We start from the raw sequence: 26,691 nt of genomic DNA on the forward strand, positions 1-26,691 counted from the left end.
AGAGCCCACCGGTCTCTCTATATCACCGGAAACATCCTCCACCGCGATATCTCGTCCAACAACATTATCATTACGAGACCCGAGACGGCAGATGGCTTCAACGGCATGCTTATCGACCTCGATCTAGCCAAGGAGAGAGACAGCAGGCCGAGCGGAGCGCGACATCTGACGGGTACGGTGCAGTTCATGGCAGTCGAGGTCCTACGTAGGGTTGACCACACCTATCGCCACGACCTAGAGTCCTTCTTCTACGTCTTGCTCTGGATGTGTGCACGCCAGTCATGGTATAACGGGTTCAAGGGTGAAGGGAAGAAGAAGAAGCCTCGGGAGAGTCTGCTACGGAAGTGGGAGGTTGGGGGATTGGAGGAGATTGCCATGACTAAGGAGGGTGCTATGAGTGTGAATGGTCTAGAAAGGATCATGGGCGAGTTTCCCGAGACGCTCGATGTGGTGAAGCCCCTATGCTTACGGATTAGATCAATCCTATTCAGTGACACAGCGAGGATGGTTCTTGGGACCCCGTTGGGAGACCCTGACCAGCTCTACAGTCCCATCATAGAAGCCTACAATGATGTAATCAGCAGGTTGTAGAATAAAGAGCAGTACGGGACTGCATTGCATACAACGCTTGCAGCTTGGTAGATATCTTCCGCGTAGGATTGATCAAAACACGTGCTCCATCAGCTACAAGCAGACGTCCAATTTCATGAAGCAACTTGACGGAGGGCACTGTGCCTAGAGGAGGTGTGCCCAGTCCAATCCAACGCGCAGCCAGTCTGCAGCGGTGTCCCCGCCGGCGTCCAGCAAGAAGCGGCATAATCGGGTGCATTTCCAGTCATCAACGGCGGACAGTTTGCTAGTATGATACATGCCGTCCACAATGATATTTTGAGCTGCCCCTAGCACTCGAGGCTGTGGTGAGCACCGTAATGCAATATCCGGATCCGCCCACGCACATACGAGTTGCTCAACTCGTGGCAGGTGATAATCGTCGTCTTCACAGGTCCAACTTTTGATCGTGGATCGATAAGCTTATCGCAACCCCGCCAGCACGATAAGGATTTTTTTTTCCCCCAACCTTTGCAAAGTAAATTTTTTAGACGGTCTTCTTTTCTTCCTCTTGGTAGTAGCTAGAAAAACAAAACCACACCGATCGTCTCCAACTACGATTTTTCCGACGACGATAACAGCCACAATCATCATGGCTACACCGTCGTTGGCGGAGAAGCTCGACAAGATCAAATCTCCTGGTCTGCAGAGTCAGAAGAGGGTACATACTTGACCTTTCCCCCCACTCCAAGTCTGCCTCTACTAAGAGAGAGAGAGAGAGAGAGAGAGAGAAGTTGGGAGAAAAAAAAAGAAACTTATATATATCTTTTATATATATATATATATGTATACATATACATTCATTCATCTATATATACTGACGTACACAAAACAGAGCGCCGTCGTCCTCCAGTCTATAGAGTCTACCCTCAAAGATCAGAACTCGACTCCGACACCGACGGGATACTTTGCCGCCCTCCTCGCCCTCCTACAGCAGGCCGTCAACGATGACACCATCAACACAGAGCTGGCCACGCCCGTCGTCTACCTGCTCGACGTGGTGACACCCTATGCCCCACAGCCCCTGCTGCGGTCCAAGTTCACGCAGATCCTGTCGCTTCTGGCGCCCGTGCTCCTCATGACGACCGACGCCGAGCCCATCCTTCTCCGCTCGTCCATCGGCTGCCTCGAGTCACTGCTGGTGGCGCAGGATGCCGCCTCGTGGGAGTTGGGCGTGGCGCAGATCAGCCCGCGCCGCGCCGTCGCCGGCCTGCTCAACCTGTCGCTCGACGGCAGGCCCAAGGTGCGCCGCAGGGCCCAGGACGCCGTCAAGAAGGTGCTGCGCAACCCGCCGCCCAGCCCGTCGCTCGACCATCCAGCCGCCGACATGAGCGCCCAGACGGCCGCCAAGAACCTCGAGGACCTGGCCGTCAGGGCACGCAAGGCCGGCAAGAAGGCCGATGCCTCAAACGACCCCGCCATCATTCACGCTCTCCAGCTCGTCAAGACCGTCGCCGTCGCCAGCGGCGGCTGGCCCAGCAAGAAGATCGGGTCGCTGTGCGAGCTGCTCCTGTCCATCGCCAAGACCGGCAATGAGTACATGACCATGGCCGCCTTCGACATCTTCGAGGTCATCTTCGAGGGCATGACCGACGAGGTGTCGTCCGCCAAGCTGCCCCGCCTCATGGAGATCATCTCCGAGCTGCGCCCCGCCGCCAACGATACCCAGCTCGTCCCGCCCTGGCTGGCTATCATCTCGCGTGGCTACGACGTCTCCTCTCAGGTCGACGCCGACGCCGTTTTCCAGAACTTGCCCGATCTGTTCGCCATGGTCTCGCAGTTCCTCGAGTCGCCCGCCGAGAACATCCGTATATCCGCCTCCGAATGCCTCGTCTCCTTCATGGCCAATTGCATCCCCAAGCAGGTCATCCTCGAACCCTCCGTCTACGACGAAAAGATACTCTCCAGGATCGCCAAGTCGGCCGAGGCCCTCCTGACCGTCAAGTACCAGGCCTCGTGGCTCCAGACCTTCAACGTTCTCGGGGCCATGTTCGACTCGCTGAGGTGGCGCGCCGACCCTGTCCTGCTCGGCGTCACCCATACCATCGGCGAGATCCGCCAGTCTTCGTCCTTCCGCAACAAAAAGGAAGCCGACGAGGTCATCGGAAAGGCCATCCGCGCTATGGGCCCCGAGGCCGTCCTGTCCGTCCTGCCCCTCAACATCGCCAAGCCCGTCAAGGGCCAGTCGGGCAAGGCCTGGATGTTCCCCACCCTGCGCGACTACATCAGCAACACCAACCTGTCGCACTTCCGCAGGGAGATGGTCCCCCTCAGCGAGCTCCTCTTCCAAAAGGTCCTCGACCACGGCGACGCCGAGAAGACCATGGAGGTCAAGATTTATGAGACCCTCGTGCACCAGGTCTGGTCCACCCTCCCTGGCTATTGCGACCTGCCCCTCGACGTCTCCGAGGCCTTTGACCAGTCCTTTGCGGAGATGCTGGCCAACATCCTGTATAAGCAGGTCGAGCTGCGCCTCGACGTGTGCCGCGCTCTCAAGACCCTCATTGAGTCCAACCGGGCCATTGCCGGCATCCCCGACGAGGAAGAGGAGGACCTCCTCCTGCAGAGCCGCATTACCCGCGAGGTCGCACGCAGCAACCTTAAACTCCTGGGAACCTTTGCCGGGAACATGCTGGCCGTTCTGTTTAACGTCTACACCCAGACGTTGCCCCAGAGCCGCGGCCCCATCCTGCAGACCATCAACGCCTTCCTGAGCATTACGCCCGGGGTCGAGGTCACAGACACGTTCGACCGCGTGAGCACGATGCTGGCCGAAGAGCTCAAGAACAGCGCCGCAGCGCAGGGCGACGGCAAGGCCAGGCAGCAGCCGCAGCAGCAGGGCAAGTCCAAGGATCACATGCCATCCACGGCCCAGACGCTCATGGACCTGGTTATCACCATGTCGCTGTACCTGCCCCGGGAGAGCTTCGGGGCTCTGTTCGAGATTGCGTCGGTCGTCATTTACAGGCAGGAGGAGCCGCAGCTGCAGAAGAAGGCCTATAAGCTGATCCCGCGGCTGATGGAGTCAGAGACGGGCAAGGAGGCCCTCCACGAGCGCAACAGCGAGCTGCAAACGCTCATAGTGTCGAGCACGGACAAGGTGTCGGCACCTGCGCGGCGCGAGAGGTTAGCGGCTATTTCGGCACTCCTGGAGTTCGTGCCCGACGACTCGCTGCATTTCATCCCGTCTGTGCTGAGCGAGGTGGTCATCTGTTGCAAGGAGAACAATGAGCGGGCGCGCGAGACGGCGTACGAGCTGCTGGTGCAGATCGGCCAGCGCATGGCGTCAGCCGAGGGCGCCGTCATCGACAACTCCAAGGTGCCGCACATGCCCGACGACGCGCCGGTGGGCAAGGCCAGCATCGAGGAGTACCTGACCATGGTGAGCGCGGGACTGGCGGGCAGCACACCGCACATGATCTCGGCGTCCATCACGGCCATCAGCCGGCTCTTGTACGAGTTCCGCGCGTCACTGAGCGAGCAGACGCTGTCGGACCTAGTGCAGACCATGGACCTGTTCCTGACGTCCAACAACCGCGAGATCGTCAAGAGCTGCTTGGGCTTCGTCAAGGTGTGCGTCATCAGCCTGCCCGTGGAGCTGATGATGCCGCGCCTGTCGACGCTGGTGCCCAACCTGATCGTGTGGAGCCACGAGCACAAGGGTCACTTCAAGAGCAAGGTCAAGCACATTATCGAGCGCATGGTCCGTCGCTTCGGCTACGATAACATCCACCGCCACTGCCCAGAGGCCGACAAGAAGCTCCTGGTCAACATCCGCAAGACCAAGGAGCGCGCCAAGAAGAGAAAGGACGCCTCCAAGGGTGAAGCCGGCGAAGGCGGCAACGACGACGACGAAGACGACGACGACAACAACAACAAGCCCGCCAACTTTGAGAACGAGCTCGACCAAGCCTTATACAGTAGCGAATCCGACGAATCCGACAACGACGGCGAAGACGCAAAGGCGTCATCGCAAAGACCTCGGAACGGCGGCAGGAGACCCCAAAAGGGTGGCAAGACGTATATTGTCGAGGACGAAGACGAGCCCCTCGACCTCCTCGACAAGAAGGCCCTGGCCAACATCTCATCCACCCGTCCTGTCAAGATGCGCAAACCCCAACGCACAAAGGCCAAGGTCGACCTGGACGGCAAGCTCATATTGGGCGGGGACGACGACGGCAAGGCCGACGCCATGGACGTCGACGCCGACGCCGCTGCCACCTCGGGCGTGGGGGCCTACGTTGCCGCCATCAAGGGCAGGGACGCCGCCGTGCGCGGTCGCGGCGGCCGCCTCAAGTTCTCCAACCGTCGCAACAGGGACGGCGTGGATGACGACGACGACGGCGACGACGACGACGACGACAACGCTCGTCACATGAGCGAGTCTGATGCCGCGGCTGTCAAGAGTGGTATCAGCCCTCGTGGCGGTCGTGGTGGCGGTCGTGGCCGTGGACATGGAGGAGCAGGTGGAGGGGCAGGAAGAGGAGGTCGTAGTCGCGGCGGTGGCGGTGATAGGAGTGGAAAAGGTGGTATCTCGGCTGGTAGGAGAGGTCTAGGACAGGATAAGAGGTCCGGGGGAGGTGGTGGAGGTATCGGTAAGAGTCCTAAGAGGAGGTAAGATATTTGGTTCATATAGGAATAGATAGGGTTTTATGAACAAAAAGAAAAAAAAGAAAAAAAAGGTACATGAACGTGGGAAAATGAATAAGAGATTAGAGAGTGCTTTTCTTTATAAAAGAAAAAGAAACTTTGTTATGCATTTCAGTGTTTTTTCTAATTAAAAAAAACTTATAGAAGCATTTCATGTTACCATTGGTTCTGTTAAATCATTGATCTAGGGTCTGAGAAATCTTGTCATGTTCATGTGTTGTTCATCATTCATTACTCATACTATAACCGGGGTATACATGTCATGTCCCATCCACCAGCCTTCTATGCTTTCAATGGGTCAAGAGAAACGGTCCAGATGAAGGGAAGAAGAACAAAGGAAAGAGAAAAAAACAAAAACACAATAGCCGCCCGTCCCTCCCTTGAAACAAGCAATAAATCTCCTCCTCCGACAATGTCCAACTTGCAAATAAAAATAAATAAAAAACCCAGGGAAAAAAAACACCAATGACCATCATTCACAGGGAAATGTACCCTCTACAGACCTTCATCCAGGTGGATGAGGAGTTTTGCAGTGTAACTTCCGAAAAGAAGAGGAAGTAAAGGACAGAAGAGAAGGGAGTGCCCTTCCTACTCAAGAACAACGATATGACTGCCCCCGTTGGGTAGCGGCCCCTCCTGCCGTCGTCCGCGGTAGTAGTACTCTCTATCACCTTCAGTATGAGGGTAGTAGTGCCCTGCCGGTTGTTGCTGGTGAACCTCGGGCGGCGGTGGCGGTGGCGGATCAATATACATCCTATATACATATAAAAGTCAGAACCACGCATTCTTCCGGTCAAGCCTTTGTTCAGATTCTTCTTGTATCGCGCAAAGACTCACGCTTCAGGACGGGGCTGAACCGGCACCGCAATGAACTCCTGCCTTGGTGGTGGCGGCAGCGGCGGCGGCAGCCTTTGTCCGAAGCGAGCCTGCTCGTGCCAATGAACAGGCATGGGAACATTCGCGTTTTGAGGCGACCTCTGAGGCGGGTAGTACCGCTCTGCGTAGGCATCTAGTTGTGGTGGTGGTGGTGTCCAGTGGCGGTGTGCAACCCCAGGGAAAGGCGGCGGTCTCTGCCCGGGTATAGAGACACCTGTGTACTCGTCGACCGGTTCGTGGACTCTTTCAAGAAAACCGCCTCGGTCCTCCATGCGAAATTGACTCGGTTGCGGTCTTGACCGACCTGCGCCCACGGGGGCTCTCTGCTGGGGTAGCGGAACTGCCGAGATAGTGCCCGGCTGCTGAGGAGGATGAGGAAGAGGTTCAGCGGCCATCGGCCGATGGTAGGTTGGCCCTAGGATGTCAGGATCATGGTATCTTGCTGGCACATCCTGGCGGAAACCATGTGAGCTACGATGGTGCCATTGGGACAGTGGCGGATGATCAATCCTCCCGATCACGCTGGTCTCTTCAATGATGTGGTACGGCCTGTCTCGCGTCCCCGTCTCCTTGGACGGGGAAGCAGGCGGAGAGGCGGATGGAAGACGGAATGGCGCGGGCCCAGCCGCCGCTGATGGATACTTCCTCGGAGGCAGGGTACGCACAAAGGAAGGCGGCATGGCGGCTTCGGGGGAGGCCGGCTCGATGGAAGGAACGAGCATGTCCTGAAGCCCGTCCATCATCATGGTCGTGGGGGGAGCGTGATTATAATGTGGCTGCCCAGAAGGCACCAACGTGCGCCTATGTTCAGCAGGATACAATGTTACGTTATCACCACCCGGGTTTCGGGCTGGAGGGCTAGCCGGAGGAGCTAGAGAAGTGTAAGGCCTGGGCTGGACGAAGCCGTTGGAACCCGGCACATTTCCAACTCCTCCCATTGCTGGGCCAGCAGCGGCAAGCCTTGGCACGGCGTTCACAGGGCTGTGATATGATGTCCAGGGACCACTACTGACGGCATTATCCAGCATATGCTGCGGGGGGGGTTGCCGCGGATCGTCGTCGTCATCTTCGTCGTCGTCCTCGTCGCGGTTTCTCCGGATGGCCTCCTCCCAAGCACGGTATCTCTTAAAACCCCGCTGCTCCTTCCTTCCCGTCGTCGGCTGAGGGATGGCCATGTGGCGGTCATCTCTCCCGGGAATCACTGGTAGTGGTGCCTGGAGACTTTGGGGTGGCTGGATCCTGCCAGACGGCGGTTGCTCCCGAGGCGGTCTGCCTTGCCAAGACCCCATGTAAGGGTGGTCAGGTCCGGTCGGCTGGCCTGGGTTCATGACCTCGTCAATCGACGAGTCTTCAGTGTCATCTTCTTCATCTTCGTCGTCAGACTCGCCAGAGTCCGAATCTGAGATGACGACAACTTCACGAAGAATCTCATCTAGCTGGTCCCGGCCGGTCTCCTCATCCCCTCGCCACTTGACGAGGATGTCCAGGCACAAGGACTCGACGACTTTCCTGGCGTTCTGCCAGGTTGTCTCTTTCAACAGATGGTCATAGCGGGTATGCGTATGCCGGATATGCGCTAAAACTGCGAGCTGTGCGCGCCGCGACAAAGTTATGTCAGTGCATAGGCCTACAGGTTTCGGGCGTTGATTTATCGAGGCCTATAACGCGCATGTAAGTTACGTTCCGTCCGTCCCTCGATTCGGCGACAGGTTGACTTCAATCTTACCAGATTGAACGCATGTGCGATGATTGACTGGCGGTCCGTGTGCGGTATCCGCGGGAACAGGTCGAGAATAGCTGCATTAGCCTGGGTCGTGTACTCTTCTTGAGTTGCCGGAAGGGGCTCCGGGATGCCATCATTCGCTTGGACACCACCGTCAGGTAAGTGCTCCAAGCTGGCCCTGGCCTCGTCGACGATGGCCTCCCGAATGTGGTGGCCCGTCCGATGGACGTGGTGAGAAAGGTGATTGGGGTCGATCTCTTTAGTATTCTAGACCCGCGGGAAAGGGTTAGCAGACGTAAGGGGTAGAGTGCAGAGTGCATCTCCCAATCTTAGGGGTCGTCGGGGGGGGGGGGAGGCGATCTGCACGTGCCGATACGATGAATATCATAGCCCCCTTCTCCCGTGAGAGCTCTTTACAGGCCGTCATCAACGCCGGGTTACCGATGGGAACGAATTCGAAGCCGGGAGGCGGAGTCGCTTTCGTCGTCACCTGCATACATGTGTGAGTACTATTACTGCAGCCCAGTTCTCTTGCCAAAAGAGGCAAGGGTGGCGATTATGATGGGAGAAAGGAGGTTCCGCGGGCTACCTGGAACTCGAGCTTCTTCTTCTTCTTGTCTGCATTTTCGACGAATTCGAAATAGGTATGATGCCTAGATTTGCTCCTATGAACTGTTGGTTTTGCTTCAAACCCAGTTGGCATCGGTGCTCTCGGGTTGAATTGAGCTCTGGGCACGCGGCGATGGTGCCGGTCCTTGGCTGATCCGCCGCCACCAGCCAGCTTCTTCTTCTCCCGTCCCATTAGGATCGGATTGTCATGTTTCCTTTTCTGTCGTCTCTTTCTTCTTCCTTTTTTCAGCTTCTTCCTCTTTCCTTTTTGGCTATGTTGTTGAGATATAGATCTTCAGTGAGAAGCTAGTAGGTTGATTTAGATTCCGAACGTGGAGAGCGCATGAAAATAAATCGAGCGTCGTTCAAGATTCCAGACGCGAATGAGTGGTGTTTTCCTTGAGACGTTGCCTGCAGCCCAAGAGCTTTGCTTCAGGCTGCGATGGGTGGAAAACCGGTTGCACTCGCTCAACGCCGAGTCGGAGCTACCAGGGGGGGAGGAAAAAGCAGGAAGACAAGCAAAGAAACTTCACACAGCTCTAGGCGCAAAGCATAGCACACGTAGGGAGCGCAAGTTACAACTTTTGGACAAGGTCGCGGTCGACCAGGGTTGTAAGAGTGATACTAGCAGCGATGATGGTCATGGGAGGTCCCTTGGGTGTCGGGAAACTTGGGTGAGGCTGCATTATGTAATCTCCCGATCACGAGGGCCTATGGTTGTAGAAGGAGCGAAAAAAAAGACGCTACGAATCATCATCATACAAGTATTTAACACAAACTATAACTAGTAGTACTGGTGAGAGTTGGAATATAGGATATGAATTGACTCTTTTGAAAAAAAAATTGAAGAAAAAAAGAAGATGTGGAATAACGATAAGATAAAATACAATAAAAAAGGGTGGTTTCCCCCCCCCCCCCCCCCCCCAATTTCGCCAGGCCTCTTTCTCTCTTGAGTGTTGGGCCAAAACATCTCGCTATCAATGGTCGTTTGCAGGGGTATTATACTGACAACCCAAGTCACGCACACAAAAAAAAGGACAAATAAACATGAAACCCAATGTATCCCCGAAATCCCACAATCGTCAACTATTTTCATTTGTATCAAAAGTTTGAAAAGCAATTCCCCTCTCCTCTCACGTCTGATGAATATACAATCATTATTACCCGCTCTCATACCAGAGTATGCGGGTCAAGGATAAAGTCGATATCGAGCTGAGAATCCACACTCGATTTGAGGCCCGTCTCCAGGTCGATGCGGTCGGTGCTGCCCAGCAGCTTCCCGGTGGCATCGAGGGCGGCGACACGAGCGTATCGGGGGTTTCCCAGAATAGGCATCGTGGTCTCGAAGCCGTTGCGGTACGTGATGTATGTGGGTTCCAGGGAGTCGCTAGCGTCCCCGGTGAACTGTTTCATGTTAACCGTGGCCAACTTTTTATTTTTATTTTTTGAGGGAGAGAAGAGGAGGGAGTGGATCATGAGATCAAGGTGGGAAGGAAGGGGTGAGAAAAAAAGAGTGTGTAAAGAAGGAGGGAGGGATAGGGAGAACTTACCAGTGCCCAGTATTCCTGCTCAGTGGCACCATTCCAGCTGACGTAGATGTGGCCGTCCCTGGCGGCAATGTCAGGGTTCCATTTGGGGTTACCCCTCCAGTCTTGGCTATAGATGCGGTATACGTGGGACTCGCCGACGACAGAGTCGCTCCAAGGGCCGGTCTGTACGTCGAGGAGGACCTCGCCGTCGGCGGTGTACTCGGTGAAGGCAGGGACCTTGCCCCATCCGATGAGGAGGTTGCCGTTGGGCTGCTTCTCGGCACCGCCCTCGGCACGAGACTGGACGGAGTAAGGGTGGTAGTAGGACCTGACGAGCTTGGCCGTCTTCTCCTCGTGGTTGAGCTTGATGTGCAGGCCGCGGGAGCACCTGTCGCCGCAGCCGGGGTTGGGCTGGGTGCCGGCCAGGTCCGAGTTGTCGAACATGACGATCTCGGTCTGGGCGTCGTCGACGAAGCGGGCGTGGTGCTGGTAGCCGAAGCTGGTGGCCATACCGTCCGACAGGTCCCTGTACTGGTTGTTCTTGCCGCCGACCTGCCAGATGGGGGCGCCGCTTGTGCCGTTGATGAGGGTGATCATGCTAAGTCGGCGGCCGACGACGAGGTAGTTGCCGTCGGCCGTCTTCTCGAGACTGTTGATGTGGAAGAAGTCCCAGCCCCCGTCGTGGGTGGGGTGGCCGTAGTCCTCGACGTCGTTGTAAGGGACGGCCGTCTCGGTGATGGAGAACCAGTCCGAGGCGCGCCAGGCGAAGCGCGTCTCGCCCGTGGCGATGTCGACCTCCTCGAAGCACGAGTCCTGGAGAACGCCGTCGGGCGGCCCGCCGACGGGCGTCATGTCGTAACCCCGGATGGCCTCGTAGGCGCTGAACATGGCCCCGCCGTCGTGGGTGAGCTGGAACTCGTGCGAGTCGGCCATGGTGTTGAAGGTGTTGATGGACAGGTTGTAGGCCAGCTGGTACTCGTCGTCGTACATGATGCCGTTGCCGACGCCGTGACCCGAGGCGGGCTCGCCGGCCCAGAAGGTCAGGTACTGCTTACCGTCGTACTCCTGCATGCGCGAGTTGCCGGTGGCGTGGAAGCCGTGGGTCGAGTAGACGAGGGACAGGTCCTTGCGGCGGAAGATCTGGATGGTACCGGGCTGGCCTTCTACGGCCGGGCAGAAGAAGAGGTAGGGGTTGCCCTCGGTGGCTCGGGGCTTGAAGGTGTTGACCTGGAAGAGAGGCGAGCGGATGGGCGTGGACACGTAGCCCATGCCCGGGCGCGGTCCGTACCTGTCGCCCTTGTTGTAGGTGACGTAGTCCCACGACAGGTGGTTGCTGGGGCCCGGCTGCTGGACGGGGAGCATGCGGGGAGGTTTGGGTTCAGGCTCCGGCTCTGGAGGCGGCGCAGGCTCGACTTCGGGCACAGCAGGCGCAGGGTCTGCGACGACATCCTCCATGCCGTGGCCGCTGCCGGCCGAGTCTTGGTGGTCTTCGGCGGGAGGTTCGGTGGACTTTTGGGGGTCGAGATGGCCGAAGAAGACGAAGGTGAGACTGCAGAAGAGGAAGACGACGGCGATGATACCAGTCAACGTCGTCAGGCAGGGTCTCGAGAAGAAGGACGTTCTGCGTCTGGGACCACCCGACAGTCCGGCGAGCCAAGCCGGAGTGGACATGGCGGATAATTGGCGAGGAGTAATAATATACAGGAACAGAAAGTCAAGGTTTCACGTGCGAAGAGGTGGAAAAAAAAACAGAGGATAGAAAAGAACAGCAGCTGGATCAGTCATACAAAACCACAGACATATTTTCCCACCGCAGGAACTAAAACAGAAAGAAGAAGATATTTAAGGAAAAAAAGCAAAAGACGATTTTGAACCGCTTGTAATATGGAGGAAGAGGAGGGGGGATACGGAGGGAGAGAGCCAGGAAAGGGTCAAGGCTCTAGCAAGAGAGAAAGTGGTGGAGACTGGTGGTAGTAGTGGTAAGTTACGTATGTTCTCCGTTCCGTTACTGCTGGTAGTCTGGCACAGGCAGTCTGTATGTATGGAGAAGAATTATACTCGTATGCACATACGTGTGCAGGGGGCCAATCTACGAGACCAGGGGGACCAGGGGATAGTACATATACACAACTTTCTCTGGAGTCACTCTGGAGTCTTCTGGGTCCAGAAAAGATCCAATGCCCAATCAAGCCGTTTCCATCCTCTCAGTGAGACGCGCTCCTGCCCCCTTGCCCTTGGGGGGGGGGGGGGGGGGGGGGGGAGGGTAAAAAAAAGAAAACTAGAGAGAAAAAAAAAGGAACGTACATGTAGTCTCAATACCGCATGTCGGAAATAATGGAGGTAGTAACACTCATATATCGGGGATGGTCTAGAAGACGAAGATGGGCAGTCAGGACACAGGGACGCCACATAGTAAACCAGCTCCTCCAGGGCCCTTTCCCCCTCGCTCTGGAGGTGATCAACCTTGAGATGTTGTGCCTAATATTACTTATTCTAGAAAACCTCCCTCACTCTGTCCTCCCGTGACAGATTTCCCGTCCCCGACAGCCTCCCCCCCCTCTCAAGTGCTTGTATCCCCCCTCCAACCCCCTACCTACCAGGGTACATGTAAACCGAACGTACGACGTTGAGTGTGTTGGACTCCGTGTATTGTACGCGTGGACAAGGCAAGCAAAGCAGCGTGTTCCATAGATTTTATAATTATCTTTTCCTTCTGTCGGCTCACTAGCTTTCCTCTTCCCCCAGAGTTGGAAGTGAGGAAGAAAAGGTAATAACTCATATCTCTCTTCATCATTCCTCGCGCGTAATTACTTCTACTAGTCCTACTGGTAGTCATAGCACTCGTACTAGAAGTACGTGTGGGTGGTGGCGGTGCCAAGGCCTAGGCTTGTCGGCTTCAACGGCTAGTCGGTCGGCTCGTCGGTGGGACAGGGGTATCCATCCATCCTGCCAGCTTTGGTACGGGGTATTACTCGTTTGAGCCGTTTCTGCTGCATACTCGTGCGATGTGGTGTGGACCGCGTGGTGCGGCGCCTCGTCATGACAGTATCCGGGTGGTCGCACTAGTGATTATTACCATCACCACAAGTACGGAAGTACGATCGCTACCTCAGCATGGTCCTGTACAGACCTGCACCTACTCGTACGTCTCAACAGGCTAACAGACAGTACATATATTCATACGAGCAGGCCATCGGGGTCGGGAACTCGCAAGGATGTTCACGAGTAATATCGCCTCTGCACATGGTTTACCCGCCCCTGCATCTTCGATCTTCTTACTTGCAGTATTATTGCATTTACAGCATCTTGTCATGGTTGATCCTATCTGGCTTATTACGCCTATTCCCGCACCCGGCTCCTTCATGGCATGCTTTTATTCGATACCATGTCGTAGTACCTGCCCATTTTGAGATGCTTAGGTTGATAGCCTCCGCCAATTGTTCGCGGTAGCTGCCAACGTCGGAGCCCTTACTTTGTGTGGCCGGTCGCACTCTGTATTAGATCACTCACAACGGCCCAGTAAGGCAGCTCCTCTTCGAGACTTCAACGCCGATTTCCGTGATGAATTGCTTTCCCTCTGGTTGTGTGCTTGAAGATCTCTTATGATTTCGGAAGGAGACTTGGCAGCTCCGATCACTCTATTTTAATTGATGGAACATAGACGGAGTATTCGTAGGTCCGTCGTATGCATGTATTGATGCTTTACCCGGACAAGCAGGAGCAGGTAAAAAACCGCTGCTGCTACGGAGTATTGCTCGTGGTGTATGGGCACTGTATCGATGCTGTTACCATGAGTAATACTAGTTTAATTACCAGGATATGATAAACACGATAAGTTACTCGTCAAAGTCCTAGACGGAATTACAGCGCCCAAGTTTCATCCGACCTGTGAGAACCTTCCGGTATGGCAGCAAGCATCCCCAGAAGTCTCCGAGGGGGGCAAGGCAGCATGCAGATTCTAGAACTCACGTCAGTGATGGAACCTCATCATGAGACAGCGAAACACATTGTGTGACAGCATCGTTGCAGGGTAGGGGTGTTTCCTACGGCGCTGCATGTCTCGAGATCCATCCTTCAGGTTGAGCAAGGGAGAGGAGGGAGGGGGATAAAAAGGGGGGGAAAGGAACCCTGAGCCTGTCACGGGAAATCTCCACCTGCCCCGAGGTTGGAACTCCAAAACAATCATTGTCTACAAGTACAGATTACAACATACGATAATATTGCGCCGGTGAGTTTCGGACTTTTCTTTCGCTGTCGAAATCTCCACGGGCAAACATGTATGTGTGCGCCGGGCGGGTAGGCACAAAATAACTTGTGGGCTGCTTCTCCCAGCGCGTGGAGAGAGCAATATGACTACATGTATCCGTATTGTACGACACGCCGATCGGAATTAAGAGCAGGAGTGGTGAGGCAAGAGTTTTTCCCTTCCTTTTCCGTCGTCAGCATCGCTCATCATATCTATCCGCTAGGAAAAGGAGAGCAGGCAATGACAAGGTGAAAAATAGGAGTACGTCGGTGTAGGTAGAGTGACCAAGGCTCAACATCAGCCAATGTAGGTCACGGGGTATGATAGGTACCATGTCTTGTGTGTGTATTTTTGGAACGCATCTTCACGGCCACCGAGTGCCAACAGTGGCAAAACAACAGTCCTAGGCTCTCTGGCAGATAGTCGCTCTCGTGGCGATGAATCACAAGGTCCAGGGATTTTACCACAAATTAATGGACCAGTATCCATGGAATACAGGTACAGGTGCCCCGTACTCGTAGTCTTGTAATCTGTACAGATTACAGTTAGAACTGCAAGCATGCCTCGGAAATGGCATCCTACTAGGGCATTCACGTGAGGAGCGGAATGCGGCGTTTTACAACATCCGAGGAAACGGCATTACCGGTCCTACCATGATCCGACAGCTCGTCATGTCATGTGACTATCATATACATGAAGACTCGAACAAAGCGTTTATCATGGCGTTGCACGAGTAATACTCGATATGTTCTCGGTATTGACTCGATTGCGATCAGCTAGGCCCTGATGGTTAGCGGATCAGCCGCGCACACACGCATGACAAGTGGCCCTCGTCTTGGCTGCAAATGACACAAAAGACGCATAATACAGATAGCTAGGGGAGTTACATTAAAGATATATATGTGATCATGTGACCATATCGGATGGGGTTGTTCCGGTTCGCTGCTATCAGATTCGCGTCACTGGCTCGCACATTCAGTATTGTTAATATCGGTCCTGATCAGCAATGGTCAGATTATCTCTCTACCTGTAATCCGTACAGAATACAGATTACAGTATTATTACAGCGTATTTTCGGACTTCAATACGTCATATTGTGTGAGTTGGTTAATGATGATAATACCATAACCGACGTTATCTAAACCATGCGGCAACAGAGGCAACGCCAAAAAGAGAGAAAAAAAGGGGCGGGGGGAAGAGGGGAAGTAAAATAATACAAGTAGAGGATCCCCTGCTCAGTAGTTATTATTACAATCTTAACCTACCGCTCCCACGGTGATCACTCCGGAGCTCCTAATCTCCCACATTGCCCAGACTTCAAAGGGCTGAAACCAGGCTGTGGATACCCTTCGCACGGCGAGTCCGGTAGTTGGAATCTCTTGGCCAACCCCCGAGGCACAAGGTTGAAGGAGGGGCCTCTGAAGGGTCAAGAAACATTTAGGTGGTATTAATAGTGCATCTCCATTTGCCGATGAAACTCTCTCACGCCGTCACGCAGAGAAGGCCAGGGTCTAGGCGCCCATTGAATGTTTGACCACGATGGAGGCATGCATATACGCTTGGGCGGCGCCTGCAAGATTCGTCACCATAAATGAAACATCCCCCCTCCTCTCCTCCCTAGCCCAGCAGTGATGGCATACGGGGGAATAACGTTGAGCTCTCGTCTATTATCGGTTCTCTTCCTCTTTACACTACCGAGGCGAGGCGCCTATTATCGCTCCGTAATACACAGAATACCCGATCAATGCTGCACTGCATTATCTCCTGCGTACTGAGTAGTATTATTCTCGCGAACGGAGGTATTCCCAACATGGGAGCGGCCATCCGGTCGAGCCGTCGTCATCTAATACCTTCTAAGCCTCCCTCCGTATCCTGCTTGGTAAGGCGGGCGTCCCCCAAGGCCTTCTGCTTGTAGCTTTCCAGGGCAATTTGTAGTGAGGAGACTTGGAAGGGGGGGGGGGACGCCCCAGTCTGGGCCCTAGAGCATCCCTTTGGACCCCTAGGCTTCGCTGCTTTAGCGGTGTTGCTGCCCTGTAAAGTTCGGTGGGTGTATTGGTAGCGGGGCCTTGGCCTGCTACGGAATTGGTGGGCGGCACACTTGGACCGTCTAATCGATTACTACAGCTTGGTAATGCAGGCTCTCCGTATTTTGTACGGAATTGGCAGTAGTACGGCAATGGAGTGAGCTATGGAGGTTCTCCCATAAACTCGGCCGGGCCAACTGTGCCGCAATTATTAGGAGGCTTACGCGTCCTCTCTGCCATGAAGCCCCACTGCTGTCCTCCCCTCCACCCCTGGAACTGTCGAATGGGAGAGACGCTTTCAGGGAAACCGAGGCCCCACACGAGGGTACATCCTCTGCTGTCTGGCTGTGTTTTCCGTATTTTTCTGGTGCGTCAACGGTGGCCCATCCTCTCACACAGCCCCCTTGTCATACTCTGCCCGGATACTGTACCCACAGCCATCACCGGCCGTTTGCCTGACTTGGGCTCTGTACCTCCTTTGTGCGCCTGGTGGTGTGTTTGCTGTGTCAGAATCCTTCTGATAATCCCCTTTTCCTTTCTTCGCATCTTACATACACATCCTCCCCTCCCCCCTCCCCATCGCCATAGACCAAAATTTCATCATTTTCATCAACGATCATTGCCATCAACGATAGCATTTTGACACTTTTTGTGTATATCGAAATCTGCAGCAAGTCAAAATCGAAACAACCCACTCACCCACCTCGACCGGCTGGGTACTACTTGATCAACGCTGCCAGCAAGCCTCAACAAGTCTCAGTCTCCCCGCAACACTCTTCGCAGCGGAAGATCATCGACGCCCTGCCGGCAAGGCTCACAACACTTCGAATAAAATAATACCGCCCGGTGCGGATCATCGAACAACACACCATGTCAGTCTCCGGACAGAACAACGTCGACCTCGACTCCCTTCTCGACCTCACCGAGTACGATGGCATGGGCAACCAGTCTCTGTCCCCCTCGCCCTCGGCAACCTCGAAGGCCACTTTTGCAAGCCCCGTCTCTGCCACTATCCAGACTCCCAACGTCGGCCCCGCCACTACTCAGACCCTGAGCGGTCCCAGTCACAACTATGACATGTACCGCCAGCAGACCGGCTTTGTCCCCGGCGCCCTGACCAACACCATGGCCGTGAACCAGTCCAACAACACTGGCTACCAGGACTTTGGCAGCCTCGACTACATATCCGGCATGAGCCCTGAGAATGACATCTTTGATTTCAACTCGTCAAACTCCCAGGGCCACATGCCCGCGTCCGAAATGGAGCTCGAGTATGAGTCTGGTGCCGCCGACTTGCAAGGCTTCTTCCCCACAATAAACCCCAGCAACATTCAGCAGGAGGGCAACATGCCTCACACTGGCAATGTCGGTCGTTTGTGGCCCGGTGCCCACTCCCAGGCCGCCCTCGCCAAGGCTCAGACCCAGCAGCGTCATCAGCAACAGCACCATCAGCACATGGTGGCTCAGCAGCAAGCTCAGCGCATCGGCGTGCAGCAGCAGCAGCAGCAGCAGAAGGCCAGGGGCAAGGCTTCTCCCAGCGACCCCCTCGTTGAGCAGAAGATTAGCCAGCTGCTCAACTCGATGAGGGCTAAGACCTCGTCCCCCGACGATGACAAGCACTTTGCCGCCTCCAACCTGCCCAGGAGCAAGAAGGAGGAGGAGGAAATGGATGAGGACGAGCGCCTACTGGCCAGTGAGGAGGGAAAGAAGCTGAGCAGCAAGGAGCGTCGCCAGCTGCGCAACAAGGTCTCTGCCCGCGCCTTCCGCTCTCGCCGCAAGGAGTACATCACCCAGCTCGAAGCCGAGATTGCCGGCAAGGTCAATGAGAACGGAGACCTGCGTGCTCAGAACCGTGCCCTTCTCGACGAGAACAAGCGCCTGACGGATCTCACCCGTATGCTCCTGTCTTCGCCATCCTTCTCCAACTTCCTTGATGACCTCAGCTCCAACCCCGCTGCCGCTAGCGCCAGCGCCAGCCAGGGTGCTGCTCCTGTCAAGATGGAGCCCCAGCAGCAGCAGCAGCAGCAGCAGCAGCAGGGTGAGCGTCAGCAGCCCAAGGACGTCGGCTCCTACGGCTCCCAGCAGTCCCAGCAGCAGATTGGTATGGCCATGATCCCCGAGCAGGCCATGGACTTTTCCATGCTCACCCTTGACGGAGCCTACAACTTCCAGCCCCAGGTATTCGTCGTCGACAACCTGGACATTGCTTCCCCCATCGACACTGCTGTCCTGTCCGGCAAGACTACCAACTTTGTTGATCAGTCCCTTCCTGAGTCTGACGACGACAAGATGGAGATACACGCCATCGAGCGTGCTCCCGTCGACAACAACGACAACAAGGCTACCACCTCCGCCCCCATCGATGAAGAGTTCGAGTCGGATCCCGACTTCGCCCTCTACCACTCCGAGCCTATTGAGACTATCACCAACAAGCAGGAGGAGCAGGACGACGATGAGCTCAGCGCCAACATCTTTGGTGGCGTCGTGCCTGAGAAGGTTCTCGCCCGCTACCAGCTTGTGGACGCCACGGAGGAGGAGGCCTCTGCTGCCGTGTCCATGGCTCGCGTACAGCGCATCAGTGAGAACGTTGAGAGCATCGTCTCGAGACTCGAGCTCTTGACCATGGACATCAAGTCCGTTTGAATCTTTCATTCTCTCTTTTCTGGCTCCGGCTCCACGACAAAAAAATAGAATTGCACTGTTCACGGGCATGGGTAACTTTTCTTGTATGTTTATCTTGTGTTGTTTAAATCTGGACATAGGGGGGGTTTCAACAAGGCGTTATCCTGAAAGCGAAGAATTTGGATTATCTTATATATGTTTCCGTCGTTCTCTTTTTCCTTCTATCTGGGTCATGATATAGGTCGGGCGACACCCGCAATTTCTTTTCTCGTTTACTTTTCTCTTCCACTCTGAATCACTGCCACGAATTAGGCACATTATCACTAGAACTCTACTAGGCAGATCTGCAAAGAAACAACTTTGTCTTCATGCCAAAGGCGCTTTCTCAAAGCATTACTCATGCATATCAATTTCTAGGAGTACAGCACAGTAGTCTACCCGATCCATGAATTTAGTGTGGTGAGGTAGAGTGAGGTATATTTATCTTTCTCTGAACACGCTGTTGATCATGGAGGAAGATGATGATAGCTCCGTTCTTTGTTTGTTATGAAACATGGTAAACATGTTTGAAAGAAGGGGTAAGGAAGGGAAAGAAGAAAGGTAAAGGCATAGACTTCAATTTTCATGCGCATTGTACTATGGCGGGGTGTTGAGATTGTATTATATAGCTCGGATGTAGCAAGAGGGGTGTCAGTTTGTGAAGTGCCTTGACCGGAGTAAGAGGATAGGAACATGCTCAAGGGAAAACGCTGGATGACAATGGCTATGAGAATTATAAGGCCTATTTCCGGACGACGGAACTCACAATCAGCAACCTGGTCTTTCCATTCGGTTCCATGGTCTAACGGTTATGACTGCGGATTCTGATTCCGCCAGCGAGGGTTCGACTCCCTCTGGGACCTTTTTTTTTTGCCCTCTTTTTCTTTTTCGACTCTCACATATGTATATATCGAATCATCTACCAGAAAAAAAAATCTCATACTTATTTTTTTTTTGTTTTCGGAGGATGATAGAATCTTGACTGGGTAGGTGCTCCGATAGCCCTCAAAGACTGGCTAGTCGGCCCCTCGGCCCATTCAAACAGCCTAGTCCTTCCGTTCGGTTCCATGGTCTAACGGTTATGACTGCGGATTCTGATTCCGCCAGCGAGGGTTCGACTCCCTCTGGGACCTTGAATTTTTGTCAACGACGACGATTGTTGAATGTGGGATGGGATTTATTTTCTTTTTTATTTCTTTGCGATGAGAAGCTGTAGGGGGAGGAGAGTGGATGGGTGAATAAGGTAAGGAGGGAGCGGATGGGCCGTTGTACATGTATGTATGGCAGATGCAGCAGAAAGGGGCAGACTAGTAGCATGCAGAAGGGAGGCATTATTCGCAACAAACTGTAAGTAGCTAAACTGGGTTTTGTGCTTGGTGTCGGGGAGGATACATAGACGAGAGAGAGATTCCTGGGAAGGTAAGGAGGGGGTGGCAAGACCTACTCTACGCAGAGGCAGTAATCCATCCGTTCACCTTGTGCTACTGTCTGGAGGATGGAAGAGAGGACCGTTTATTACGAGTAGAAATCAGATCCATCCATCTGCAATCTGCATGGATCACCTCTAGGTTGGCCCACTGGGCAAATCTTATTATCTTATCAATCAGCAGATAGATGCGTGCAAGTGACCCTGCCGCCTTGTAGAAAAGTAAATCGTTCCAGTAGCCTCAGGCAGACACAAAAAACTAGGGCCGGAAATTGGCGCCTTGACGGGACGTCTTGGTCCGAGTAGATACAAGTTGCCATGGTTGAAAAAGGAAACAGAACAAATGAATCTAATAGCTGGGTAGAATGGAGAAAAGTAGCAAGTATTACTGCAACGTATCGAGGTTCATAAATCCGTTTGACACACTACGAGTACTGAATCGTTGATAGTGACTTGCGTCAGCAATCGTTGATACCAGAGAATGTGCCACACTTTTACGCCACAATTTCCGCCCCACTGAATCCCCTCAAAGAGATGTCCTCAGAATCTCAGAGCCAACCCGGACTTGGTGTGGCACAGCGGATGGCATCGGGTGCAACTCGCCCTGGACATGCGTCTCCTGTCATTTGAACTCTCGTTCACACAGCGATCTCCCTCTCCTCCACTCCTGTGCTCAATTTCACGTCAGACCACCAAACGAGGTATCTCAACTCGAAAGGAAAAAAAGGTCTCCCCCCCCGCCCCCCTAGGATTCGACCTGGAATATTTGGTGATCATTTACTGATACTTCTTTGAAGTGGTCGTCTGTGTCCCTTTGCGCTTGTACAGTCCGGGCTGCCGACACATAGAAACAGAAAAACCCACCCCTCCATCGGTCGCATGTAGCGACGCAAATCCGCCCGTCATGTCCACCGAAGGCCTCGGCGTCGGAGTGACACCAGCACACGAGCAAGCTGGCCACGCCGCAGCAGCTGCGCAACGACCACAACAGCCGCAGCCGCAGCAGCAGCAGCAGCAGCAGCAGCAACAACAACATGACTCCTCCCGGTCGTCCAAGCACACGCTTCCGGCATTCCTGCATTCACCGTCCGATAGCAACAATGCGCCCAAGTCTGAGGAGAGCAGCGACTCGGAGCTCAGCGACCTCGACGAGGAGCCTGTCCTCCCCGATGCCCCCGTGGATTCCACGACCAAGAAGGAATACCAGAGCTCGAACGAATCGCCTGCGCCAAAATCGGGGCCAGACTCGGAGCCGGAAGAGGACATTGGAGAGGTCCTTCCCGACCATTGGTCCGGTGCTGTCGCTGTCTTCAAACCCACCATGCATCAATTCAAGGACTTTACCAAATTTGTACTCTGCCTTGGCGCTCCCCTCCCCACACACACACATACACCCCAACAGCCCCTTCTTGAGAATACTGACTGACATGTTTGACTTGATAACCTGTAGATGAACAAGGTCAACAGCTATGGCATGAAGTCTGGCATCATCAAAATCATTCCGCCCAAGGAATGGCTCGACAAGCAGCCACCCCTCAACGACCTCGTTAAGCGCGTCCGCGTCCGTGAACCGATCAAGCAAGACATCATGGGCTCCAATGGAACATACAGACAGGTCAACATCCTCCACGGCCGCTCGTACAACGTACCCCAGTGGAGGCAGCTTTGCGACCAGAGCGAGCACCAGCCGCCGGCCCGCCGCGGTGAGCGGCGAGCAAACGCCGATAAGCCCAAGGCGACACGACGCCAAGCTGACCCGAGACCGTCCGCAGAGGCCTCCGTGCCCAGGACGCGTGGCAACGGACGAGGCAACGGACGAGGAAGGAGGGGTAGGGGCAGGCCGGCAAAGAGAGGGGTGGCCCGGGAGGAGCGGCCCATGACACCCGTCTCGCCAAAGCCCGAGTCAAATGATACGCCTGTGGATTCGGTCGAAGCCGACGGCGCTAATGCCGAGGAGCCATCGTCAGCTACCGCTGCTTCCGGCCGAAGAGGCCGTCAACGCCAGTCAAGGGGCGGAGGCGCCCAGTCTGTATCGGCCCGCCGTAAGTACAGTCGCCGAGAAGGGTCGGCCATGATCGATGAGGATGCCTTCAAGGACTTCGACTACCACATGGACATCTCCGACTTCACGCCCGAGAGGTGCGAGGAGCTGGAGCGGGCGTACTGGAAGACGCTGACGTACGCGGCCCCGCTGTACGGCGCTGACATGATGGGCTCCCTGTTCGACGACCGGACCGAGTCGTGGAATTTGGGCAAGCTGCCCAACATCCTCGACGTCCTCGGAACCAAGATCCCCGGCGTCAACTGCGCCTACCTGTACTTTGGCATGTGGAAGGCCACCTTCGCCTGGCACCTCGAGGACGTGGACCTGTACAGCATTAACTATGTCCACTTTGGCGCCCCCAAGCAGTGGTACAGCATTTCGCAGGCCGATGCGCGCCGTTTTGAGGCCGCGATGAAAAACATCTGGCCCGCCGACGCCAAGGCATGCAGCCAGTTTCTGCGCCACAAGGGATTTCTCATCTCCCCCCAGCACTTGCTGCAGCACTACGGCATCGAGGTCAACAAGGTCGTCTCGTATCCCGGCGAGTTCGTCGTCACCTTCCCCTACGGCTACCACTCCGGCTACAACCTGGGTTACAATTGCGCCGAGGCCGTCAACTTTGCTCTCGAGCCCTGGCTAGAGATGGGCAAGATTGCCAAGCGCTGCGAGTGCGCACAGGCCCAGGACAGCGTCTGGATCAACGTCTGGGAGATTGAACGCAAGCTCCGTGGCGAGGAGACTGAATACGAAGAAACCGACGAAGAGGAGGACGACGAAGATGACGACGAAGACGAAACAGAGGAACACCAATGCCTGCCGTCACCACCATCCGGAAACGAAGCCAAGGCCAAGGCCAGCACTGCCGGCCGCAAGAGGAAGCGCGCTGCCGCCGATGATGGCAGCGACAAGAAGCCCAAGAAGACTAGGGTCAAGAAGATCAAGCTGCGCCTCAAGAGCCGTGCTGAGCCACCCTGCTGTCTGTGCCCCAACGACATTGAGTCGATGGAGGTGTTGCCGACTGACGACGGCCGCAAGGCTCACCGCATATGCGCCCTGTACTTGCCCGAGACATACATTGATGTCGTTCAGGGTAAAGAGATCGTCTCCAACGTCGCAGGAGTGCACAAGGACCGCGCGGACCTCAAATGCCTCTTCTGCCGCTCTAAGCGCGGCGCATGCTTCCAGTGCTCCCAGAAGAAGTGCGCCCGCGCATACCACGCCACCTGTGCGGCGGCGGCGGGTGTCTTCGTCGAGGAGGGCGAGGTGCCTGTGTTTGGCGAGGACTCGACAGAGTATAAGGAGCAAGCCTTCGAGTTCAGCTGCCGTTTCCATCGTACCAAGCGAGACAGGAAGCTGGACGGTGCCGTGCTGGAGGATGACGAACGTATCCGCAAGGCTGCCGCGGCGCTGACCAAAGGCGACGTCTGTCAGGTGCAGTACTACCGCGGGGAGATTTTTGCCGGTACCGTGGTTGAGAATCGCACGGACGAGGAGACGCTCTTGGTTGACGTCTTGCCACATGGGTATGTTCAATTTATTTACCCCGCCCCCCCTTCTTATGCATTCGAATCTTGTGGCAGCCTAGCTGACTTGCGCGTGTGTGAACCAGTGACCGCGTCGAGGCCGAATGGAAGTGGCTCCTCCTCCCAGACCCATCGGACTACCACCTCCCCAAGGCATCGGCCAACGCCATTCCCATGCCTGCGTCGCGCAAAGCCAAAGACGAGCTCAATGCCAAGCGTCCCAGCGACGAGAAGCCCCGCAAGGACGACTACTTCGTCGACGGGGGCTACACGTGGGCCGAGTTCAACCTGTCTGAGGCGGACCGCAACCCGAACCAGGCCAAGGTCCGTCTGGTCAAGGAGCACGACGGCGACGGCAACGACAATGACGACGACAAACCTCAAATGTGGTTCTACCTCCCCAAGACGTCGACAGACGCAAAGGCCCAGTACACAGAAGATCCGTCCAAGCCACGACACAACCCCCAAAGCAACTACCTCGACACGCTGCCGAAGCCAGCCAAGCCGCCCAGACCACCGAAGCCGCCCAGACCGCCCACGGCTGCTCTACCGCCGCCGCCACCCCTGCCGGGCAACTACATGTCTCAATACACTACGTTTGATAGCCAGACTAGTCATTCTACGTCCGCAGTGTTCACCACGCAGTGGCTTGCTTCCTCTCCTCACCCCCCCCCTGCTTCTGCGTCTGATGGTAATCACCCATACCAGAGGTATATCCAACAACAGCAGCAGCAGCAGCAGCAGCAGCAGCAGCAGCAGCAGACGCAGGTGCAAGCCCAGCAACAATGTACAGCCGGGAACCGCCAGGATCTCACGACGCAGAAGTTCGAGGTCAAGCTCCAAGCCGGATACCCACAGCAACACCAACTCCAGCAGATACAGTCTCAGCCTCAGCAGCAGCAGCAGCAGCAACAAGTACGGCAGACGCATGAGCTGCAGCCGCAACCGCAACCGCAACCGCAGCAACAGCCACCGCGAGCACCTCTGCAGAATCGGCAGCAGTCTAAGTATACGTGGCAGGTTCATCCTTCTATATATCAAAAATATCCATTTTTCCAAGTCCATCACAACAGGTAGGTTGCCTCCAGTGTGCTTGCAAAAGGAAAAAGTAACCGACAATGTATACAGGGACTCGTCGAAATATCGCACACCATATGGGCCGTGGGGAGGATTCACAAACGGTCACGAGGGAGACCTGCGAGCACACCTGCTGGCCAACCCTCAGGAACTGATTCGACAATCCAGCATGGCGGCAACGTCGTGTCTGAACGATGCCAGGCATGGCCAGCAACAGCCGCAGCCGCAGCCGCAGACGGCATCGCAGAAATACCAGATGCAACCGCAGCCGCAGCCGCGACCGCAACAACAAACGCTGCAGCCACAGCCTCAGACAAAGCCATCACCGATACCGAAGCAGAACATGACTGGGCAGCCTGAGCTCACCCCGCCAACATTACAGACGGCGAAACCCTTCAAGGTTGGTGTGATCTGCCCACAAGATTCTGGTTTCTGGCGTGTTACTGACCTGAGTTATGTTCGAAAACAGGCACCGCCCAGAGAATCTCCTGTACCGCTGCCGGCCAACTTCCTGGCAGCCATGAGCAGCTCGACTCCCACCACGCAGAGTGCCACTCAGGTTCCTGCGCAGCAACGGACCGCGCCGAACTGCCAAACTGTCGTCGAGTCCAACACGCCCGTACCTGTGCCCAAGTCCCCGGTCTCGACCCCGCACCAAGCAGCTGCAGCCAAGATGACGGGATCGGCACATCAGCAGGGCAACGGCAGTCCTTCTGGTACGGCCACACACGAATTCCCCGATGTTCCTGGGCGTGAATCAATGGAATTTATGGAAAAGATGATGGCAAACCTGCGTCGAGTTGTGGGAGGTAACCAAGCTTAACTATCCGTATTCTTATCATATTCTCTTCCCTTCCGCACTTCATCCCACCGGGATTGGTATGCTTATTATTTGGGAAATTTGGTTTTCTTATTTGGGGCGGCATCTTCTCCTTCATCTTCCTTTTTTTTTGGGGGGAAGGGTCTTTTTTCTTTTCTTTTCTCTTTTCTTTTTTGCTGTAAGGGGGCGTTCAGGACGGGTAGATATCCCAGCATTGTTCTACAGTGAATTCCGGTGTCGGAATGGATGAGACCAGGGCACGAAGAACCTATTACGATGTATACCAGGAACAGGAATAATGGTTTTTCTCTTTTACACCTCTCCTTCCATTTTGTACCTCTTCTTCCATGCGTATATGAATGATTTCTATGCGTAATTGTGAAAGACCCGAGAGTCAATAGGAATGGATTGTTAATGACTGATTGCCTGGTGGTTGGACTTGGGGCCGATCGGAGGACGGGGGGGGGGGGGGGGGGGGGGGGGGGGGGGGGGGGGGGGGGGGGGGGGGGGGGTAGCCAAAAGGCGCGAATTGTTTTAGTCATCAGCCGAAAGCGTCCCGTCCCACCCCGGTGCCCGCTTGTGTCATTCTTCAATCTTCAACCTCGTCGATGGCGCAATAGCGGTTACATATTTCAGGATTGACAGGAACCCAAACGGACAAGTTTCCGAGCGATCAGAAGGGCTCGATATCACCCTGGAACCGAGAGAGAGAGGAAGAAGGAAGAAGAACAGAAAGACGAAACGCCGATTGTCGGACGACCGATTGGTTAACTAATAGCTGTTCACCCCTCATACAGAAAACTCATATATAATCTTGGGTCGAGCAGCTCTAGTGGGGGAGGAGAACGCCTTAGCCCTTTTCCACCCGTCTTCC

The 26,691-nt window shown here is 55.1% G+C and overlaps 6 protein-coding genes across 6 annotated transcripts; 4 read left to right on the forward strand and 2 right to left on the reverse strand.

Annotated features, from left to right (window-relative positions):
- On the forward strand, positions 1–591 carry GMORB2_6460 (Protein kinase domain; the record flags this gene model as incomplete). The annotated part of the gene is made up of 1 exon (XM_035468430.1): positions 1–591. A coding segment is annotated over one exon (591 nt), but the record flags the coding sequence as incomplete, so codon positions are not given.
- Positions 592–1,201: 610 nt separating this feature from the next.
- Positions 1,202–5,227, forward strand: GMORB2_6461 (ribosomal RNA-processing protein 12; the record flags this gene model as incomplete). Its single annotated transcript, XM_035468431.1, has 2 exons — positions 1,202–1,270; positions 1,544–5,227. The coding sequence occupies 2 exons, from the start codon at positions 1,202–1,204 to the stop codon at positions 5,225–5,227; spliced, it is 3,753 nt and encodes a 1,250-aa protein (XP_035322412.1).
- Positions 5,228–6,268: 1,041 nt separating this feature from the next.
- Positions 6,269–8,354, reverse strand: GMORB2_6462 (Uncharacterized conserved protein (DUF2293); the record flags this gene model as incomplete). The annotated part of the gene is made up of 4 exons (XM_035468432.1): positions 6,269–6,550; positions 6,801–7,793; positions 7,862–8,125; positions 8,235–8,354. 4 exons carry the CDS (start codon positions 8,352–8,354, stop codon positions 6,269–6,271), a joined length of 1,659 nt encoding a protein of 552 aa, XP_035322413.1.
- A 1,283-nt stretch (positions 8,355–9,637) lies between these two features.
- Positions 9,638–11,667, reverse strand: GMORB2_6463 (Arylsulfotransferase (ASST); the record flags this gene model as incomplete). Its single annotated transcript, XM_035468433.1, has 3 exons — positions 9,638–9,871; positions 10,018–11,545; positions 11,639–11,667. The coding sequence occupies 3 exons, from the start codon at positions 11,665–11,667 to the stop codon at positions 9,638–9,640; spliced, it is 1,791 nt and encodes a 596-aa protein (XP_035322414.1).
- A 5,469-nt stretch (positions 11,668–17,136) lies between these two features.
- Positions 17,137–18,909, forward strand: GMORB2_6464 (uncharacterized protein; the record flags this gene model as incomplete). The annotated part of the gene is made up of 2 exons (XM_035468434.1): positions 17,137–17,631; positions 17,860–18,909. 2 exons carry the CDS (start codon positions 17,137–17,139, stop codon positions 18,907–18,909), a joined length of 1,545 nt encoding a protein of 514 aa, XP_035322415.1.
- A 2,348-nt stretch (positions 18,910–21,257) lies between these two features.
- Positions 21,258–25,820, forward strand: GMORB2_6465 (jmjN domain; the record flags this gene model as incomplete). Its single annotated transcript, XM_035468435.1, has 4 exons — positions 21,258–21,704; positions 21,804–23,920; positions 24,007–24,550; positions 25,467–25,820. The coding sequence occupies 4 exons, from the start codon at positions 21,258–21,260 to the stop codon at positions 25,818–25,820; spliced, it is 3,462 nt and encodes a 1,153-aa protein (XP_035322416.1).
- Between the last annotated feature and the right edge of the window lie 871 nt (positions 25,821–26,691).

The sequence above is a fragment of the Geosmithia morbida genome (genome assembly GCF_012550715.1).
Source record: "Geosmithia morbida isolate 1262 chromosome Unknown scaffold_5, whole genome shotgun sequence".
NCBI lineage: Eukaryota > Fungi > Ascomycota > Sordariomycetes > Hypocreales > Bionectriaceae > Geosmithia > Geosmithia morbida.